This window comes from Silene latifolia, chromosome 9 (assembly GCF_048544455.1).
Source record: "Silene latifolia isolate original U9 population chromosome 9, ASM4854445v1, whole genome shotgun sequence".
NCBI lineage: Eukaryota > Viridiplantae > Streptophyta > Magnoliopsida > Caryophyllales > Caryophyllaceae > Silene > Silene latifolia.
In genome coordinates this window covers 63,648,802-63,671,815 of record NC_133534.1, presented here as the reverse complement: position 1 = coordinate 63,671,815, position 23,014 = coordinate 63,648,802, and the positions used below count along the sequence as shown (strand labels likewise).

At 36.7% G+C, this 23,014-nt stretch overlaps 1 protein-coding gene across 1 annotated transcript; it reads left to right on the top strand.

The window, feature by feature from the left end:
* Positions 1-984: 984 nt before the first annotated feature.
* LOC141601133 (uncharacterized) lies at positions 985-1,623 on the top strand. The gene has a single exon (XM_074421399.1). The coding sequence runs from the start codon at positions 985-987 to the stop codon at positions 1,621-1,623; it is 639 nt and encodes a 212-aa protein (XP_074277500.1).
* The last annotated feature ends 21,391 nt before the right edge of the window (positions 1,624-23,014 follow it).

The window sequence follows — 23,014 nt, the reverse complement described above, 5'->3', positions numbered from 1 at the left end:
AACAATACTTCCGAGTGAGTGCGCTCGACGAAGGTCTAAAGGTCAGTACCGCGAGTATGTACCTAACGGATGACGCTAAACAATGGTGACGCTCGAAGCATGCCGAGATCGAGGCATGGACCATTAGACTAGAGTCATGGAATGATTTCAAACGACTCTTCAAGGAACAATTCTACCCGGAGAACACCGATTTCCTAGCTCGAAGGAAATTAAAGAACTTGAAACATACAGGCTCGATTCGCGATTATGTGAAAGCGTATTCGGCTTGTATGTTGGAGATAGCGGACATGACCGAGAAGGATCGGGTGTTTCAGTTTATTGATGGTTTGAAGGAGTGGGCTCAGCGAGAAATCATGCGACAACGACCTGAGTCCCTCTCAGCTGCGATGACAGCGGCTGAAAGGCTAGTTGACTATTACACGGAGCGCGAAACCTCCCAGAAGAAGGGATTCGCTGCAACGGGCGGAGGCAACCAAAGGTTTGGAGGGACGACTTCACAAACAAGACCTCCCTCTACGGGTAATAGTCGGTTCCGTCCCGGAGGTGATAATAGGAGATGGGGTCCGACGAATTCCACTCCAACCTCTTCTAAGGGTAGTAATTCTGAAGCGTCGACTGCTAGAAAGCCGTTCGCGTGCTTCCTTTGTAGAGGACCGCACCGAATGTCCGAGTGCCCTCATCAGGGGGGGAGTTCAACACCCTTAAGAAGAATTTGTCTAAGATGTCGGTAGAACAGAATCCCGAGGGGATAGCCATGATGCAGAGGGGTGCGATGATGATGAGGCCAGTGAGCAAGGAGAAATGGCTCGAATGGGAGCAGTCCACATGATGTGCTCAATGGACAAAGGCGCTGAGCGCTCCGAGACCAAGTCCACGGAACTGATGTACGTGGAGATAAACGTCAATGGGAAGGCTACTCGAGCAATGATAGATACATGAGCCTTCCATAATTTCGTCACCCCCAACGAAGCGAAGAGACTCGGAATGAAGTTGAACCGAGAAGGAGGAAGCATGAAAGCTGTCAACTCCAAAGCCTTGCCGATTCAGGGCGTGGCTAGAGAAGTGGTGATCAAGATGGGCGAATGGACGGGGAAGCTCGACTTCACTAGCGTCCCGATGGATGACTTCAAGATTGTCCTCGGCATGGATTTTCTGAAGCGGACCCCGACCTTTCTGGCGCCCCACAATGGATCTTTAATAATGGTGGGATCAAAACCATGTCTTGTGAAAGCTGTTGAAGCTGACCGAAAGCAAAAGGGGCCACTCCTCTCGGCAATGCAGTTGAAGAGGGGACTTCAAAAGGGAGAGCCTACATACTTGTGTACAGTGTCCATGAAAGAAGACACCTTTGCTGAATGCGTAGACCCACAAGTAGAGAAGGTGATAGAGGACAACAAGGACTTGATGCCTGATCAGCTACCTATAAGTCTGCCACCCCGACGTTCGGTAGACCATCAAATTGAATTACTCCCGGGTACAAGACCTCCTGCTCGAGGGCCATATCGGATGGCGCCTCCCGAACTAGCGGAACTACGAAGACAGCTAGACGATCTGATTCGCTCGGGGTCGATACGACCTTCCAAAGCTCCCTATGGAGCCCCTGTGCTCTTCCAGAAGAAATAAGACGGTAGTCTGAGATTGTGTATCGACTACCGGGCTCTGAACAAGCTGACGGTGAGGAACCGCTACCCCATCCCATTGGTAGCGGATTTGTTCGATCAATTACAAGGCGTTGTATACTTCACCAAGCTCGACCTAAGATCTGGTTATCATCAAGTTCGAATTGCCGAAGGAGATGAGCCGAAGACTGCTTGTGTGACGAGGTATGGGTCTTTTGAATGGTTGGTCATGCCCTTTGGCTTGACAAACGCCCCTGCAACGTTTTGTACGTTGATGAACCATGTTTTCCATGAGTACCTGCCGGACAAATTCGTGGTGGTATATCTGGACGATATCGTTGTATATAGTCGCTCGTTGGCTGAACACGTAAAACACTTGGAGTTGGTGTTCGCGAAGCTCCGAGAGAACCACCTATTCGTGAAGAGAGAGAAATGTGAATTTGGCCAACCTGAAGTGAATTTCCTTGGTCACATAGTGGGAAAAGGCAAACTGAAGATGGATCCGAAGAAGATTGCCGCTATCAAGGACTGAGGAACCCCAGGGAATGTGTCTAAGCTCCGCTCTTTCTTGGGGCTCGCAAACTATTATCGAAGATTCATCCGAGCGTATTCAAAAATTGCTTCCCCGCTCACCGACTTGTTGAAGAAGGATAATAAGTGGGAGTGGTCTATCGACAAGAAGAGGGCCTTTGAGAAGCTCAAGGAAGCGGTGGTACAGGAACCGGTCTTGGCGTTGCCGGATATCACGAAGCCTTTTGAAGTTGAGACGGATGCATCTGATTACGCCCTCGGGGGGGGGGGTGCTACTCCAAGAGGGTCACCCTGTGGCTTTCGAGAGCAGAAAGTTTAATGGAGCCGAGACTCGTTATGCGGTACAAGAGAAAGAACTCCTAGCTATTGTCCATTGCTTGCGAGGATGGAGGCATTATCTCTTAGGATCAAAGTTCGTTGTCAAGACTGATAATACCGCAGCATCTCACTTCTTGACTCAGACCAAGCTGACAAGCCGACAAGCTAGATAGCAAGAATTGTTGGCAGAGTTCGATGTGGAATTTGCTTACAGACCAGGAGCCGCAAACAGTCGCCGATGCCCTAAGCCGAAGATGTGATTTGGCTACATTGCACACGATTGCTCATTTGTCTACCACCACAGTGGCTACCGACATTCAAGCTAAGGTGAAAAAGCACCTCGACCTGGACCCGGTGGCAAGGAATCTGAAACAATTAGCCATCGAAGGGAAGACTCGCAAATTTTGGATGGAGGATGGCCTCTTGTTCACGAAGGGACATCAGATCTTTGTTCCAAAAGCGGCAGGGCTGCGAAAGATTCTCTTGCAAGAGTGCCACGATACATTGTGGGCAGGTCATCCGGGGTGGCAGAGAACCTTATGCCTACTGAAGAGAAGCTACTACTGGCCGCAGATGAAGGATGATGTAATGGAATACACAAAGACCTGTCTGATCTGCCAACAAGACAAGGGAGAGAAACAGAAGCCGGGGGGGCTACTAAATCCCTTACCGGTACCAACTCGTCCATGGGAAAGTATCTCGATGGACTTCATATCTGGGTTACCGAAGGTAGGGGCTCTCAGTGTGATCCTTGTCGTTGTGGATCGCTTCTCGAAGTATGCCACATTCATTCCCCTTCCGAAGACGTGCAGTGCTGAAGAGACGGCCACGATGTTCTTCAAGAATGTTGTGAAATATTGGGGACTACCTCAAAGTATAGTCAGTGATCGTGACTCTCGCTTCACGGGACTATTTTGGGGAGAATTGTTCCAGCTCCTGGGCTCTAAACTTCGGATGTCCTCAAGTTACCATCCTCAAACAGATGGCCAGACGGAAAGATTCAATAGCATGTTGGAAGAGTACTTGAGACATTTTGTGGGCGCAACCCAGATGGAGTGGGTGCGCCTCCTAGATGTTGCCCAGTTCTGTTTTAATGTTCAAACGAGCTCCTCTTCTAACAAGAGCCCGTTTGAGCTTGTCACAGGTCAACAACCATTATTGCCTCCCACAGTTGCAGATTCTTATGGTGGCCGGACGAAGAAAGCTCACGAGTTTGCTAAAGAATGGAATGTCAATGCTGAGATTGCTCGCGCTTACTTGGAGAAGGCATCCCGCCGCATGAAGAAGTGGGCAGATGCGAACCGTAAGCCAAGAGAGTTTAAGGTCGGCGACATGGTCATGGTGAAGTTGAATAAGGAGCAGATGAGATTTCTTAGGGGCAGAGACAAGCGGCTGGTGCGAAAGTATGAAGGCCCCATCCAAGTGATCAAGCGGATTGGGGAAGTTGCTTACAAGCTTGACCGCCCTGCCTGGATGAAGTGTCACCCGGTCTTCCATGTGAGCTGCTTAAAGCCGTACCATCCAGATCCTGAAGATCCAATCCGCAACAAGAGCAAGCGCGCCAACATCCGTTCTAATCAACTTCCAGCAATATCAGTCGACTAATCCAGCCTTGAAGACTTGAAGAGTTCCAGCGTTGCCGAGAACGGCAACAGATTAGGTGGGGGAGAGTGTGACAATCTGTACACTTCGAACCCTTAGTTTTATTTATGCTATGTAGTTTCATTTCCTCTTGTATATTTTTAGTAATTCTTTTCCTAGTTTAGCATAGTTAGCATTAGCTTTTTCTTTCCCTAAATGGGTATATCGCTATTCTGAACTAAACTTGTAAAATCAATGTTTCCTGCTACCAGGATGTAAATATTAAATTTCCCTCTTTGGGGAGTACTAGTCAATCAAACATCTGCTTCCCACCAAATTGTCTTCTTATTGCTTGTTGTTGCTTTCTTGTGAACGACTCTTGCCTTCACCTCTCTAACAAGCCCGTGTGTGTCGATCGAGACTAGGATTTCGACACCCACAACCCGAGACCGATTACGAGTGCCTAGTGCTTGACAAACACTAGTGCCTAACGCTCTCGCTTTCATTCGTGTCAAAGTGTTTAGACAAAGGTGTGCGTCACACCCCGACTCAAAGTTTCGGACCGTGACACCGTGCGATGCACGGACCTATTTGTAATCCCATGTCGTAAATAATGTAGTAAAGGATCGCAACTATATGCTACTTTGTTTATGTTGTATTCTTTCTATGTATGAGATCAATGTTTTGATCAATGAATTACAAATGTATCATATACTTTATTATGTTCGAACTTTAACTTAAGAATCTTAGTCAGATAACAGTACTCCCTCATGTAAAGTCTTCTATATTAGTTTGAGACTGTTGTACATTAACTAAACTAGTATTTCTTTATTTTCGCAATTACGGGGAAAAACAGTCTTATATGAAAACATGCAACAGTGCAGTAACATGCCTTTTTACTGTTAATTCTTAGCTTATTTGTTGTAATTAGTTTGCACTAAGTTAGTGTATCACGAGTGTTGGTATCCGACACAATGCCGTATACAGGTGCAACACTGCTGCAACACTGCAGTAACATGCCTTTTTACGGTTAATTCTTCGCTTATTTGTTGTAATTAGTTTGCACTAAATTAGTGTATCACAAGTGTTGGTATCTGGCACAATGTCGTATACAGGTATGTAGTACTACAATCAACACCAACATAGGTTATTGATTATCTATCAAATCCTTTGTATTAAAACCAATAAATTCATAAAACTCACTCTCTAATATTACTCGAAGAGTTTCTCTTTAACTTTTGTATGTAACCACTCGGAGAAAGTATCAATTTTTTTCAAAACTCTGATGTCTAATTTATACATAAGTTTTTTAAACCTCTGATGTCTATAAAGTAATGTCTATAACACTTTTTGTAGTAGTGTTCATAAAATATAATAATAATCCTAATGTTAGTCAACTTTTATAAAAATTCAGATTATTATAATGATTGTTTATAAGCCTATTAGGAGTTTTAGTATTAGTTGTTTACTATAATAGTTATTGTGTGAGACCACCTCATATTATAAGTTGATCTCATTGTGTGTACTCATTTATTAGTGTTAAATGAATAGATATCTTCAAAAATTGCCTGAGAGAATGCCTTACTCTATTATTTATTTATTTGTGTATGAACCCGTGCCAAATTCTACATTAATTAGAACTCTTAGTTAAAGTGTTTGGTATTCGCATAATTCTACATGTTTGGTATAGTTCGTATAATAATTCAACCTATGCGAATTTCTACCTTGATTAAATCATGGAGTTTAGTACCCACCGTATTCCATGCATGAATTATATGATATTGCTTTACATAGTCAACATGTTTGGTATACAATATTCTCTAAAGGAAAAATTTGCCCACACAAATGCTTAGATGATCAGCCATATTCACTTCCAACTTTTGATCTTCTCAAAATAAATTTAACTTGTCAACTCTTAAAACCGTTAATTCTCAGATGAATATTCAGACAATATCGAGTGGAATCAAATAGAGCTAATACGAAAGTAATAAGGTTGCAATCTCATAGAAAATACAGATACATCAAGACTTAAATGTAATTACGTATATTATTAAAAAGCAAAGAAAAAGATGTACATGAATTTACGCTTTTTGATTTTGGATAAGTTTTGTTTCGAACTTAGAATAATCAACTGATAACAATATAGGATACTAATCCTACACAAACTACTCAGTACATGATTTCTTGTGTAGTACTCCATTATACTCCGTAATAGCGCATAATGCATCTATTTTTATTACTTCCTCTGTTTTTTTTATCTCACTTTTCCGAGGCACTTATTTCTCTCTTCAATATCTCTCAAAATATATGACTAAATTTATTGAACTATATACTCATATTAAAGCTCTACTCGTAAAGAATTTTATGGTGTACTTTTTATAATTTTCCAACCAATATATTTTTGTATAAATTAAATTCAAAAGCTCACCTCTTAAAATAAAAACGTCAATTATTTAAGAACGCGGGAAATATTTGTTTGTACGTATTTTGATTACTTTGTACACTTTTGAACCATTATAACACTTTACGTATAGGAATCTGAACCGATAATAAGTCTCTCGTGGTTCTACTTCCTTGGAATAGTTTCGGGGTCGGAATTGTACAACTTTAATATATTTTGGATAGATATTAGTGTCATTCAATATATTTTGATCGGTTTGAAATCAGTGACGTGATCTTCAAATGCAAGGAAAAAAAATTAAGCAAGAATTAGTAGTACTAGGTAGTATCCCGCGCTTCGCGCGGCCTGTTTGAAATTTTAATTATTATAATTGAAGAAAAATAATTAATTCATATATGACATTTAATATCTTTACTTAAAAATAAAAATAAATTAACTTTCTCAACTTTTATTTTCTTAGATTTAACTTTAATGTTTTAAAATAAATTACATACAGTTTTAATTATAACTAATACTCCCTCCATTATTCTTTATATATCGTTTTAGGTGGTTAAAAATTTTACTTTTTATATATCGTTTTACATTTCCTATGGACTCTCTCTCTCTCTCTCTCTCTCTCTCTCTCTCTCTCTCTCTCTCTTATTGGAATTGTAAGTTAATTATGTATTCTTAATTATATCCCATGCAAACCTTTTGTTTTCATTGATTTACAATAAAGAAATTCACTATAAGTTGTAAAATTCTCATTTTGCTCATTCCAAAGCTCTATTTAAATGCTTAATTAATGTCATTATCACACTTAATCCATTTTCTTAATAGTTGTACTTTTTCCTAAAACAACATATAATGAATAATGAAAGGAGTAAGTGATGGTTCTATTTATGATAAACGTTATTATATAAATAATTTTATGACTTATCAAATATCATATGAATTAAAGTAAATGTATTCGAATAATGCAACAATCAACATTAAGTTCTTAAGTTAGATCATTTCACGATACGTAATGCTCCAAATCATTTAATATTGGTTCCAAACGATGTGAATATAATTTGATGCATTTTTCAATTTTTAATGTATAATGTGTGATATTTTATGTATCAAACATATATGGTCAAAAGCTCAATTTATTCGAATGTTTTGGTTGTATATGTCTTGCATATGCTTTGTGTCAAACAATATATTTATAATAAATTTGCACCTTTTGTTTTTTAATACAACTACAAAAGTACAAATAAAATAGGGTTAATTGACAAACAAACCAATATAAGGAGCTTTTTTTTCATAATCAGTACCAATATAATCAATAATTAGTAATCACTAATCAGTACAAAATATTAAGTTTTTTCTACGATAGGGATCAAGTCACCTGAAAATCTTATCTTAGCCTACACGAAAAAGTCCAAAAAGCCATTATTCATATACAAATCTCCACTTGTTATCACTATTTAAAACTTCTTAAATCTCAAATATATTTAATTTGTCCAATATAATTTTTTCATTATCACATCATAAAAACTTATCTCTTAGTAGTTATGCTTAAGCTTTGTTTTTAATAAACATAATGATTCTTCCAAATATATTTTTCTTGACGATTTAATGGTCTAACTATTATAACTTTCTCGAAATATTTTTCTTTAAGTAAATATAACGCATTGTGAGACAGTCACTGTAATCATCTATACATATCAAAATATTTCAATAAATATATTGGAAAGTATACTCAATTTAAAGCATTTTTCGCAATAAAGGTAATGATTTACATTTTAGATTTTTTTTATCAATTTTTTTATTCAAATTTAAAAAATCAAATCACCGTATTTGTTATATATAATTTTATAATGCATTTATTAAAGTCTAGTTAATATTTTGTTGAGAGTTATGTAGCATTTATTATATTTGTATTTAATATTCAGTCGTAATTAATACTTGTATTTAATACTGGGTTGACACGTGTCGCATCCACAACGCTTCAACCCAGTTTATATATATATATATATATATGTATATATATATATATATATATATATATATATATATATATATGTATATATATATATATATATATGGTCGGTCAAAGTAAACTGCGAACTAATTGATTAAAGGCATTCTCAATCGACACTTTGTCATTTCTCTACCCAAATTGAAACAGTTCGACACCCTCCCACTATAAACCCACCAAAAACACTCGACTTCCACCGCCTCTCACACTTCCACCGTCGGCGCCACTTCTACCACCCTTCCATGTAACGGATTTCAGTCTATTATAGAAAAAAAGGTTAGTTTAATTTTTATTTTAATCTTTGAAGATTTGTTAGTATTTTGAATTAGGTTAATAATTGAAATTATCGAGGGAGTTGGCTTTTAATTTGACATTTTGTCCATGATTGATTGAAAATGACGAGGGGTTTAGATAGCAGAGGGGGTTTGGGTGTATTTTGGGGTAATGGCAGATGTTGACTTTCATAGTTTAGTTTCCAACTTGCTATATGTTGATCCGTTTACGGTTTTTCTGTCTTTGTGAATTCTAGATTATTAATAAAGGTTTTGATTTTCATCAATCAGTGGGAAGTTTAACCATTAATTTTTGCAATTAGTATACTAGACACATACGTATATTAATACGTACTCCTTCCGTCGTATTCTAGATACATATGTGTTTAGCAAGATAGAGGAGTGTATCTACCACGTCGTGTATTTAGCAAGGTAAAAGAGTGTATCTAACAAAGTAAATGAGTGTATCTAGCAAAGTAAGGAAGTGTATCTAGTATGCCACAGATATGTATCTAGTAAGGTAAATGAGTGTATCTAGCATACCATAGATGTGTATCTAGCTAGGTATATGAGTGTATCTTCCTTATCAGAGATGTGTATTTAGCAAGGTAAAAGAGTGTATTTAACCACGTAAATTACTGTATTTAGTAAGTTTTTTGGCTTCGTATTTTAAAATGAGTGATATATTTTTTTTATCATTACGTTTTTTCCTATATTTAGGAACTTTTGGGAGTGTATTTAGCTAACTAAAGGTATGTATCTAGCAACTTAAACGAGTGTATCAAACATGTTAAAGGCATGTATGTAATAACTTAATGGGATCAAACGAGGGGGACGAGTATCTACTATTATTTGACATAAATTTGCATGTCGGATACATAATACATGTGCGTCTGGACTATTATCTTACGCTTTTGTGGTGTCTAATAGAGATCAGAAGAGACTATCACGTATATTGCTTCTTTTGTGTGTGTAAGTGTGTGTGTGGCCCTTTATATTCGCTTTGAGCCCTTCAGACCGTAGAGACTTTGCAATTGCCGTGGATTCTACTAATTGAATCTGGGTTTCCCGAGCCACTTGCAGTGCATTAACTTCAGCTCTTTTGCAATCACTAACCTGCTGTCTCAGATTATCTACTACAGCAACGGTTTCAGAAAGCTCGACCTTCAGACCTTCAATTTCAGCTTGTGTTGTTTCTGCATGCCTGGAATGTGTGGCTTCCATTTTAAGCTTTTGGATCTCATTGAGAGCAGATGATAAGGCAACTGAATCCATGGAGTGTTGTTTCTGGATCGCCTCAACCTCTGATTGCCAAACTCGGTCACGTTCTTGAGAAAGTTTCGTGAGTTCTTGAACCCGAGCATCTTCAGAAGTAGAAAACTCATCAAGCTGTTGGTGCGACTCCTTAAGCCTTGCGGACATGATGCCAAGTTGCTTTCTCATTTCTTCCCCCTCTTGAAGAGCAATCAACAGGGACTAAGTTAAAGGTGTGTATCTAGCTAGCTAAAGGTATGTATCTATCAACTTAAAAGAGTGTATCTATCTAGTTAGTTAAAGGTATGTATCTAGCAACTTGAAGTAGTGTATCTAGCAAGTTAAAAGTTTATATCTAGCAACTAAATGAGATCAAACGAGTACTCCATATTTCATAATGGGACTAAGTTTAAGTAAGGATCGGCTTCGCCTTTACCGTTTCGGATGGAACCTTGTTTGAGCTGAAGGGCCATATAAATAGCTCCCATTTTTCTACAAACTTTGCCTGCTGATTTTTTCTATGGACAAGCTTTCTTATTCGGATGAAACCTTGTTTTGTTTCTGTACTGTGATTTAATTATTTTATTTTACCTATGGGAAGTAAGGGTTGCTCCCTTGAAAGGGACGAGCGAAAAAGATGTAGCGAGTTTGTTGGCGAGTTGAACGTCTCAAAATGATACTGCATATATATTACTCACTGATCGGTGGGTATGGCGACGGCAGGTACTGATTGAGAATGGTGTTGGGGAGTGTTTGGTGGGGCGAGGAACGAGAGATAAGTATAAGATTGTCGGCGATGAATCTGCGATTGTGGGGCCGACAAGGTGGTGCACCGTTGAGCCTCACCGGTTGTTGGAGGAGGTTAGAGTGGTGTAATGCTTCAGGTTTTGGGGTGGATAACTAGATACACTAAATATGGCTCCGAGTACACATATGAATATTGTCAGATACACAAATTGAGTTGTGTATCTAGCAATCATTTGACTTCCTTTAACCCTCCTATTTGTATGCGTCCTAGAGGCATTCTATTTTTTTGTTGTTGGACATTTGATTAATGTGGGAATTACGCTGATGGATTTAGTTATACTACCTCCGTCTTAATTACTTGTTTACCTTCTTTATTGATCATGAGAGTGTGAGGTATATTTTAATTTAAAGGTAAGCAAATGATTTGGATTGTGGGAATATGTTTCTTTCGATATTTATGCATCTAATTTGTCTAGGTATTATTTTTAATATATGAGTTGTCAATGGTTTGTATAGATCAGTTTTTGAATCATTTGCGATCATCTATGGATCTCTTTTAGGAGTCTTGACTAATTTACTCCTTTTGATGCATACAACACAGTATCCTTTAATTTCTAGATGTGGGAAACTGAGCAGAATCATCTATGACACCTATGATGGGGATTTAAACAAGATATCCTTCGATGATCTCCCTGGTGGAGCCGAATCATTCGATCTAGCATCGAAATTCTACTATGGGATCACTGTTGATCTAACAGCAGCAATCATCTCAGGTCTAAGATGTGCAGCAAAGTATCTAGAGATGACAGAAAACTTAGAAGAAGGCAACCTCATTCAAAACTGAAGCTTTCGTAAGCTATGTTGTCCTCTCATCTTGGAGAGACTCAGTTATCGTGCTTAATAGCTGTGAGGACCTTTCCCCATGGGCCAAAAATCTCCAGATTGTTCGGAGGTGTAGCGAGTCCATTGCTTGGAAAGCCTGCGCGAATCCTAAAGGCATCAAGTGGAATTATACTGGCAGGCCTGTAAAGGTTAGTGAGAACTGAAATTCTAAAAACTAGGTTAATGAAGCATTGCATTTGTCTAATATAAAGTCTTTGTATGCATAGGTTGCGAGCCCCAGATGGAATGAGATGAAGGAAATGAGCCCAAGTAGGGCTGTCCACGTGCCTCCTGATTGGTTGTTTGAAGATGTATCGATCCTAAGGATTGATCATTTTGTTCATGTTATAACTGCCATTAGATTAAAGGGGATGAGGTTCGATTTAATTGGTGCTTCAGTTATGCATTACGCGACCAAGTGCTTACCTGGAGTAGCCAAGAATTCTAGCGCAGGAAACATGATGGATGAATTCACCAACACTGGCAATTTCAGCAAAGAAACTTGCCAAGAATTCTTTATTTTTTACTTGTAACATGATAGAGATGTGTATCTAGTAAGGTAAAAGAGTGTATTTAGCTTAGTAGAGATGTGTATCTAGCAAGGCAAAGGAGTGTATCTAGCAAGGTAAAGGAGTGTATATAGTTTGATAAAGAAGTGTATCTAGTTTGTTAGAGATGTGTATCTAATATCTAGTAAGGTGAAAGAGTGTATTTGTCAAGGTAAAGGAGTGTATTTAGCTTGCCAAACATGTGTATCTAGCAAGGTAAATGGTCAATTCACAATTGGGTCAATTCTAGATCGGTCCATCTTGGGCAAGTTATATATTTCGTTTTGGGTAAATTTCGGATGTGCTATTGTCGACACATTTTTGGATTCGGATTATTTTGGGTTGGGTTATTTCGGATGGGTATCACTTTTGATCGAGTAATTTCCGGGCGAGTCATTAAAAACCCTTTGAGTAATAGTCCCTCCATCTCGGACATTTATTTACCTATCATATGAATGGGCGTTTCATTATTGAGAATTTTACTCAATTAGAATTGGTCTTTATTTTACATCCGTAGATATTGTGTATATTCAATTAATTCAAGATATCGAATTCGTAGACATTGTGTATATTCAGCTAATTCAAGATATCGAATTCATAGTCTCTTGGAAACAAGGAACAGTAGGCACACAATGTTTCAGATGTGGGCTTAGTTGATCTAGTTGATCGTAGCTCGGCCTCAACACATTCAGAAGACGCCTCTTTTGATGACAGGTAAACATGTACATGATGTCCAAGTTTTCATCTCTGAACTGACGCCAATTGTTGTTCTGGCTGAACTGATTTGCTGCCAGTCTTAAAATCAACGGAAATTTTTCGCACCTGCGAACAATTTCTTTTCCAATCTGCTCTTATTCTTGTTCTTCACTCCCAGAAAATACTTCATTTTAAACCAAACACATGAAGATTTTCAGATAATAGCTGAGCCCGAGTGTCTGACACTTGAATGTTCATGATTTTCAGGACAAACTGCTGTATGATTTCACTACAAGAATTTCAGTCTCGGGCGACCAAAATAGGCGACTGATTTTAGTCGCTAAAAGGAAGTTGGCGACCGAAAGCAGTCGTCCCGCGTTAGTCGCAAGGCCTCGTCGCACAGAAATTCAATGATTTCCACTTTTTTCGGATTTTCTGGTGTATAACTCGTAAAATTCAATGAAACATACAGCACAGAAATAACATGATGTTCTTGGATAATCAACAAACAAACAAAACTAATCCAACCCATTCTTCTTATTATTACTCGTATATACATATGATGATAATGACCAAAAATTCAACAGAAGGAATAAAAGTACAAGAGTTACTGAAGTCCTAACGCCTGAATTCTTTGAATATACGACAAAGAAAGAGCATTTCTTTGCTTCCATTCTTCTACCCCTTCTTTACGGCTTTCTACAAGGCGCAAACTGTTTCCGTCAAAATGCTGGCAATCTGTCTCATACTTGGTCTTAACAAAGGGTCGAATGTGAACAAGCCGATCCCAAAGATTACCGTCTAACAAACTGTTTTAAGTCATACTGCCCGTCCATGTTCGGGTCAGCTAGTTCTTCTATACACCTCAATGTACCCTCAAATTCGCAAACCCTTTTGACTAACATCACCTCAATGAGTATCACTTTTGATCGAGTAATCCCTGAATGTTATCAATAGCATCATACAGTAACTGTTATAATCGGTTGGAGGGATAATTGCCGAACTTCCGATGATACCATCTCTGTGTTTCTGCTGCTGCAAACGCGAGATTAGTAACTGACACGATCATCCCACAAAATTAGCACGAGTAAAGTCCACAATATCTGAGACGAAGTTATTGATTTGCTGTGCATATTGTAAAAGATCTCGTGTGAGACTGACACATGTCATTAACTATATAGTGAATGGGTTAGTCTCACATGGAAAATCGTCTCATATAAGACTAAGTTTTTGAGATTCACGAATGTAACAAGATATCAAAGAAGCGGTACAAAAGAGTCATACCACAATTTACAGACTGAAGCTAAAACCAAAACTACAGTAGCCTATCCTCCAATTCGCTAAAGGAATGAGGATGCTACAAACTGGGAGATTACACCAGCTAGAATAACACCATTCTCAACCATGAGATGTTGAGATGGACTGCCAAGTGATGTGTTAAGCCTTCTCGAGGTAAGAAATCGAAATGCAAAAAGCCGATTATAGATTCTGTGCCAGACATTGATCTATGTTTTTCCCGTTCTGAAATGGCTCATGAAGTTAGTGATGACTTTGGTGAAGTGTGTGTGTTATACCACTTGAATTGGAAGATGTTCATGCTTGGCATCATGATGCATTTGCTTCTGAACGGCTTTGACTGCAGCAACTCTGGCGGCATTGGCTGCTCGGTTAGCTGCAGCCACTGCCCTATTCACCCTCTCGTCAACCTTGGCCACATCATAAGCTTTCTCAGCTGCCCGTCTTGCTTCCTGGATCACATATAGCAACCATCTATTATGTCAATCTAAAGCATTACTCTTTAGCAACTACAAATCGACCAAAAAAACTGTTTCTTTAAGACAAACCCATACCATTTATAGTCCTATTTGACTTTGATAGTCAGCCAACCTCAACTTATTGATTTATCCGCATATATGTATAAATACTATGTTTAAATATCAGTTTATAAAAGCTGCATCTGTGATAAAATATCTACATCATTGAAAAGAAGCGTTAAAAAGCCAATGCAAATGGGGCGGAGGGACTGACTCTCCATGGAGCACTTTCTTTACCCACAACTCCCACTCGAGGCAGTCGTACAGTCACATCCAGACCTCCGCTAGCAACAAGAAGACCACCATATATAACCTTCACCATTAATGGATCAATAGTCAATTAATTAGCACCAAGGTGTCTGTAGGTCAATTTGGTATTACTACGGGATAAATGTGTATCCCGTACTAATACCAAATGTATCCGGGCTAGTATTTTGTGTATCTACCGCTCCACTATGATCCACTGAGCCCACCGAGCCCACCAACGTCCACTATCACTGTTGGTGTCATCACCACCACCACTTCTGCGGTCAAGACCACTACTACCACCAATTACACTGCCATATTACCACCACCGCACTCCACACAACTGCAACTAGTCCAACACCAATACCATCACCACTAACACTCCCACGATGACCCTCATCACCACCGAACCTGACACTCCTCTTCGACAACCAATACGCAACCACCGCCTCTGTACCCAGACAATAACAACTTCTTTTCCGACAACAATCCATGAGATCTGAAAGTAGTATCGGATATAACACTAGATATCCGAAACTCGCGGCGTTTATAGTGTGATTCAGTGACTTTCGAGGTTTCCGACGACTTGACGGCGGCTGAGATCAGGGATAACAGGTGGCGCATAGGAATGAGAAAGGTAAGAATGCGAGATGTGGTTATTACGATTTTGATGGGTAGGAAAAGAAAATTCAGTGCTCGAGAAAAGATAGGTTGGTGTGGTTCACCGGCGACGAGGATTGGGCGGAAGATACGGTGGTCGGAGCTCCGGCAGATTCCTCTGACTGGTTGACCTGATGGTGGAAGGTACGTGGATTTGGAAAGTGAGATACAGGGGTTGGTTTAATCAAGGAGACATAAGTTACTAACTCAAATCTGACGGCTCTTATGTTGAGTTCGTAAGTTCGCACCGAACTTTAGGTTCGCACATGATCCTATTTCTATATATATACATATATATATATATATATATATATATATATATATATATATATATATATATATATATATATATATATATATATAGAGTAAAGTTCAAATGAGTCCCTTATATCTTTTGAGTCCATAAGTCCCTCCCACAACCCTTGGATCATGCATGGTGGAAGGTTAAGATTGAAAGCAAGAAACACACTTAACACTAATTAATTTACTTCTCTCTCTAGTTTTAGTAATACATTCACTAATTCATTATCATACACAATTAACACCACCTTTTGTCTTATACTTCAAAGTTTGTGAAAATTTTGTTAACATTTTTCCTGGTTCGGTTTTTTCATTTTGTTTTTTTTCGAGACAAGTTTTCGACATTTTAGGATTTTACGAGTGTAATTCTAACAGCAAAAAGTGTAATTTTAAGGAATATTTTCGAGAATTTTACGTTTTACAAGTTTAACTTTAATCTTTTCCGAGTGATTTTAACGAATAATATTTTGAATTTTTGTAATTTTATCACAAGTTATTGTAATTTAGCATTTTACGAGTGTTATTTTAATGACAAAAAGTGTTATTTTAGTCCAGGTAAGTGTAATTTCAGTCCAATGAGATTGTTATTTTTAGTCAAGGAGAATGTAATTTTAGTCCAGAAAAGTGTAATTTTAGTCCAGAAAAGTATAATTTCAGTCCACTGAGAATGTAATTTTTGTCCATTGAGAGTGTAACATTAGTCCAATGAGAATATGAGAATATGACCAAGTCCATTGAGAGTGTAACATTAGTCCAATAAAAGTAAGTGTAATTATAGCAGAAAAAGTGTAATTTTAGCCGAAAAAAGTGTTATTCTAGCAGAAAAAAGTGTAATTTTAACAGAAAAAAGTGTAATTTTAGCGGAGAAAAGTGTAATTTTAACAGAAAAAAGTGTAATTCTAACAACAACAAAAAGTGTAATTTTAGCAGAAAAAGTGTAATTTTAGCCGAAAAAAGTGTGTTATTCTAGCAGAAAAAAGTATAATTTTAACAGAAAAAGTGTAATTTTAATGGAAAAAAGTGTAATTTTAACAGAAAAAAGTGTAATTCTAACAACAAAAAAAAGTGTAATTTTAACAGAAAAAAGTGCAATTTTAATGGAGAAAAGTGTAATTTTAATAGAAAAAGGTGTAATTTTAATGGAGAAAAGTGTAATTTTTAAAACTAGATCTAACTTTTTCATACAAATATCCCAAATTTTAAATAACAAATCCACAATTAAAAAAATACTGAGTATCGCATAAAAAATCCCACTAACATTACAAATATCCCAAATTTAAAAAAATAAAAATAAATAAATCTAAAATTAAAGAAAAATTCCACAACACCACAAAATAGATCTGAAATATTTTAAAAGATCCCACTAAATAAGTAGGTCTAAAAATTTTTAAAAAAATCCACAACAAAAAAAAACCGAAAACTAAAACCCGAGCCACCACCACCCCACAACAACCTCTAACCTACGGATCAGGAAAAAAAAAAAAGAGAAACTAGATCCCTCCAATGACCACTATTCCCACATCACAAAAGAATTAAAAAGCAAGAACATGTGACTAGTTTCTAAAATCTGAAAAAACATTGTAATTAATATGAAAACAATGAAATAAAAAGAAAAAAATCTTGTTGGTTGTGAGGCGGAAGTAGGGCGTGAGGGAGGGAGGAGTGAGGCAGGACAGTGGTGGTTGGGTGGTGGTGACAACGGCAGTGGAGAGTAGATCGGGTGGTGGTGGTAGTTGGGTGGTCGGCGGTGTCCTGGTGGGTTTATGTTGGTGGTGATGCGGGTGGTAGTGGGTGAGACGGAGAGGAGAGTAAATCTGGTGGTGGTTGAAGTGGAGAGGAGAGGCTGGGTTGTCGGGGTAATAGCGGGGCGTGGGCTGTGGTGGTGTGGCGAGCGTGGACTGTGGTGGTATGGCGTGAGGCGGTGGTGGCTATCGGGTGTGGTAGGTAGGGTGTGCGGCGATGTGGGGTGGGTGTGGCGTGAGGCGGTGGTGGCTGTCGGGTGTGGGGTGGGGGTGGCCGTGGGGGAGTGGAAGTAGGGAATTTTTCTTGATTTTTTAGGTTTTTGATTTTTTAGGTTTTGATTTTTTTTGGTTTTTGAGAGAGGAGAGGTTTTTTAGAGATAAAAATGATGAAATTGTGGGAGATGAGAGAGAAATGAGTGTTTGGAAAAGTATATATATTAAATTAGTTGTTAATTAGGAAGAGTTAGTAATTAATTAGTATATGTAGAGAGAGTGTGGAAAATTAGCTTGTTAATGACCATTTTGGGTGTTTAATCTCAACCCTCCATCTTCATGATCCAAAGGCTTACAATGAGACTTATGGACTCACACTTACAAGAGGGACTCATATGATCTTTACACTATATATATATATATATATATATATATATAGAGGAAGGATCAACTAAGGTCCATAGATAAAATAAGTCCATAAGTCCTATTGTGAGCCATTGGATGGAGGGAGATGGATGGCCAAGATCAACCTCCAAAAGTGTGTTTATGTACTAATATCACTCATTCTCTCCTCATTCACTAATCCTTCTAATTAATCACTAATTCACTATAACTTCTTTTCCTCTCATCCACTTCTCTCATATATCACACAACTCATCTTCTCTCTAAAACCCCAAAAAATAAAAACCCAAAAAATCCAAATAAATAAAAAACCCAAAACCCAAATAAATTAATAAAACCCAAAAATTCCAATTAAATCAAAAAACCCAAAAAATCCAATTAAATCAAAAAACCCAAATAAATCATTCATTCTTCTCTTCCTCATTCACCACCACCCACCACTATCCCACCCGACACCAACTCACCGCCCACCACCGCCGCCACCACACCGCCGCCACCGCACCGCCGCCACCGCACGACCCCCAACTTTTTTTTTTTTTTTTTTTTTTTTTTGCCTCGGTTTTTTTTTTTTTTTTTTTTTTTTTTTTTTTGTTTTTCTTTTGGTCTTTATTTTCATGTTTTGAGTTGTTTTTTCAATTCATTTTTTGTTGTTGTCTTTTATTTTCTTTTATTTTGTTACTTCTCCTTTTTTATTCATTTTCTCAAATCTCTTCTTGTTATACTTTTTTTTAAGATTTCGGGTTTTAAATCTTGTTATTTGGTTTATTTTAGATTTCGGGTTTGGTTGGGTTGTTGATTTTTTGGTTTTATTATTGTTATTTGGTTTTTTGTTTTTGTTATTATGAGTTTTTTTGGTTTTTGTTATTATTTTTACAAGAATGGACCAAAGTTATACAAAAAATGGACTAAAGTTATACAAAAATGCCTAGAGTTATACATTATATGCCTAGAGTTATACATCATATGCATAGAGTTATACATCATATGCATAGAGTTATACATTATATGACTAAAGTTATACAATTTTGGACAAAAGTTTTACAAATATGGACTAAAGTTATACATATGAAGGACTAGAGTTATACAAAAATGGACTAAAGTTATACAATTATGGACTAAAGTTATACAACTATCGACTAAAGTTGTACAAAAATATACCAAAGTTGTACAAAAATATACCAAAGTTGTACAAAAATGAACTTTGTACAAAAATATACCAAATTGATACAAAAAAAGACTAAAGTTATACAAAAATTGGACTAAAGTTATACAAAAATTGGACCAAAGTTATACAAAAATGAACCAAAGTTATACAAAAATGGACCAAAGTTATACAAATATGGATTAAAGTTATACAAATATGGACTAACTTTAGTCCATTTTTGTATAACTTTGGTTCATTTTTGTATAACTTTGGTTCATTTTTGTATAACTTTAGTCCAATTTTTTGTATAACTTTAGTCTTTTTTTGTATAACTTTAGTCTTTTTTGTATAACTTTGGTCTATTTTTGTATAACTTTGGTTCATGTTTGTATAACTTTAGTCCATTTTTGTATAACTCTAGTCCATTTTTGTATAACTCTAGTCCTTCATATGTATAACTTTAGTCCATATTTGTAAAACTTTAGTCCAAAATTGTATAACTCTAGGCATTTAATGTATAACTCTAGTCACGGTTTGTATAACTCTAGTCATACAATGTATAACTCTAGTCCATACAATGTATAACTCTAGTCACAGTTTGTATAACTCTAGTCATACAATGTATAACTCTAGTCACAGTTTGTATAACTCTAGTCATACAATGTATAACTCTAGTCACAGTTTGTATAACTCTAGTCATACAATGTATAACTCTAGTCACAGTTTGTATAACTCTAGTCATACAATGTATAACTCTAGTCACAGTTTGTATAACTCTAGTGATTCAACGTATAACTCTAGTCACACTGTATAACTCTAGTCACGGTTTGTATAACTCTAGTCAATTTTTGTATAACTTTAGTCCAATTTTTGTATAACTTTAGTCTTTTTTGTATAACTTTGGTCATAAAATGTATAACTTTAGTCATAAAATGTATAACTTTAGTCATAAAATGTATAACTTTAGTCGTAAATAGTAAAAAATCAAACAATAAATATGAAAAATATGAAAAAAAAAAATAATAACAAAAACCAAAAAACTCATAATAACAAAAACAAAAAACCAAATAACAATAATAAAACCAAAAAACCAACAAACCAACCAAACCCGAAATCTAAAATAAACCAAATAACAATAAAAAAAAACCAAATTTAAATATCGTGTGTATAACTCTAATGCACGCAGTGTATAACTTTAATAGACAAGATGTATAACTTTAGTCCAAAAATTTGTGTAACTTCAATTTATACAATGTATAACTTTAGACATTAATAGTATAACTCTATTTTGATTATTGTATAACTTTAATAAAAAACTTGAATAACAATAATAAAAAACTAACCACTAAGTCAAAAAAAACCAAATAACAAAAAAATAAAAAAATAAACCAAACAAATAAAAACCAAAAACCACAAATCTGAAATTTAAACAATAAAAATCAAAACAAAAAAGTAACCAAATCACACAGGAAAACAAAAAAAAAAAGAAAAGAATAAGAACAAAAAAAGATGCCAAGGGTATAACTTTAGTCGTAAATATTGTAACTTTAATAGAATACTAGTGTAACTTTGTAACTTTACCAGAACCAAACAAAAATCCAACCCTCCACCGGAAACAACCCAAACAAAATAAAAAAAAGATCTAAAAAGGTGGAACTAAAAACGCCACAATCAAACAACAACAACAATAACGACAACAAACGCCACCGATACCAACCCAGCCACCACCCGCACCATCATGACCTTCCACTCATTTAAAAAAAAGGATTAAAAAAAAAGAGATCTAACAAAAAAAAGATAAAAAAAAAATGATAAAAAACAAGCACAGCAAAAGACAACACAAACAAAAGCTCTCAAAAAAATAAAATAACCAAAAGAAGCCTGATCTACGATCTTTCTGGTCTACTCGAAAACATTGATGTTCATATATGGTGATGTTTATGAAATATATAAAAACAAAACAAAATAAAACATGAACAAAAAAAACAAAAAAAACAAAACAAAACAAAAAAACCGGACTGAGGAGGGAGGCGGCAGAAGGCGGTGGTCGGATCTGAGAGGAGGAGGTGCGGGTTGTTGTTTTTTGTGATGGAGGTTGAGGTTCGGTGGTGGTGGTGATGTGGTAGGCGTTCGTTGGTTCTCGGTGGTGGCGGTTCAATGAAGGGAGACGAAGGAGGGGGTGGTGGTGGTGGGTCTGGTGGATATTGTGGTGTTGGCGGGTTATGGGTCGGGTGTGTGGTGGGCTGGTGGTGGGCAGCAGGTGGGCTGGTGGTGTGTTCGGGATCTGGGCGGGTGAAGAGGTGGTGGGCTGGTGGTCTGGTTCACTGGAGAAGGAAGACTCGGGTGTTTTTTTGGTTTGTTTAGATTTAGGTTTTGGTTTTTTTTATTGGGTTTTATTATTGAGAGAGAATCAGAGGAAATGAGAGGAATGAAAGTGAATGATTAATGAGGGATGAGGGAGTGGGTAAAGAGAAGGGATTAGAATTAGAAGGAGTTATGAATGATTAGGGAGGAATATTAGTGATGTTCATTTGTGACCATTCAATGAGATGAAATCTCAACCTTCCATCCCCTTCATCCTATGGTCCTTATAAGGACTTAGGGACTCATAAGATGTAGTGGCCTTATAAGAACCCTTCTCTATATATATATATATATATATATATATATATATATATATATATATATATATAAGATAAGATAAGAAATTATGTTATGCAATATAACAACCTCATTAATTCGTTAGTACATAAACAAAATTGAAGCCAACAATAAAATGTAAAATAACATTGATACCACTTAAGATTTGCTCGAAGTATTGGTTTACCTTGTACATTGAAAAAAGAAATCATAGCTATGTTTCAACAAAATTAAGAATAGAAAATAAAAAACACACCAATCTTTATTCGGTAGAGCTTGAACTTTCAACCGTATATGGACGTGAAGCTTGCATGTAATAAATATGTTACACCTGATCATTAAGTCAAAAATAATGGAAATATTAGATTTTATATGAGATCTTAAAGAAAATCATGTCAAGCATTATCAAAGACATACATAGACCACACAAACTCAAAAAAGATAGTAATAAATTGTAGAATAAATAAAATATACAATGAATGCTAATGTGAAGCATGGTTCAGGCTTTTATAATGAAAAAGGAAGCAAAGTTAGCCAAAAATATATCACCAGATCACGTAAGTTATTGAATTAGCGGTAGAGTTTGGCTTATTCTCAATTTAGTATACAATTATGAAATGTAGTGTAGTATGTTATCACAGCTAAAACACATACGTTATCACAGCTAAAATACATACTCAGTAGTTATCTACTTATCTATTTTCTCTCGGTGTATTTTTCATTAAAAATTACTTCTGGTAGTTTAAAAAAGTTGGACTCTCTATAATCGCTCGAAAAAAGCTTCCTTTAATAATATAGATAGATATAGATATTGATGTTCTTGTTGATTGAATTTATGCGTCATACCGATGATTATGAGTATTACACTGTTGTCGAACAATGTGTCGTTGGACACAAGTGCAGGTAATCGATCGACGGTCAGTATTGGTCGATCAACAAAAGGTATGGTGGTCGATCGACAGGGGATAATGCAGGTTGATCGAAATTTCCTTTTTTCGTGGA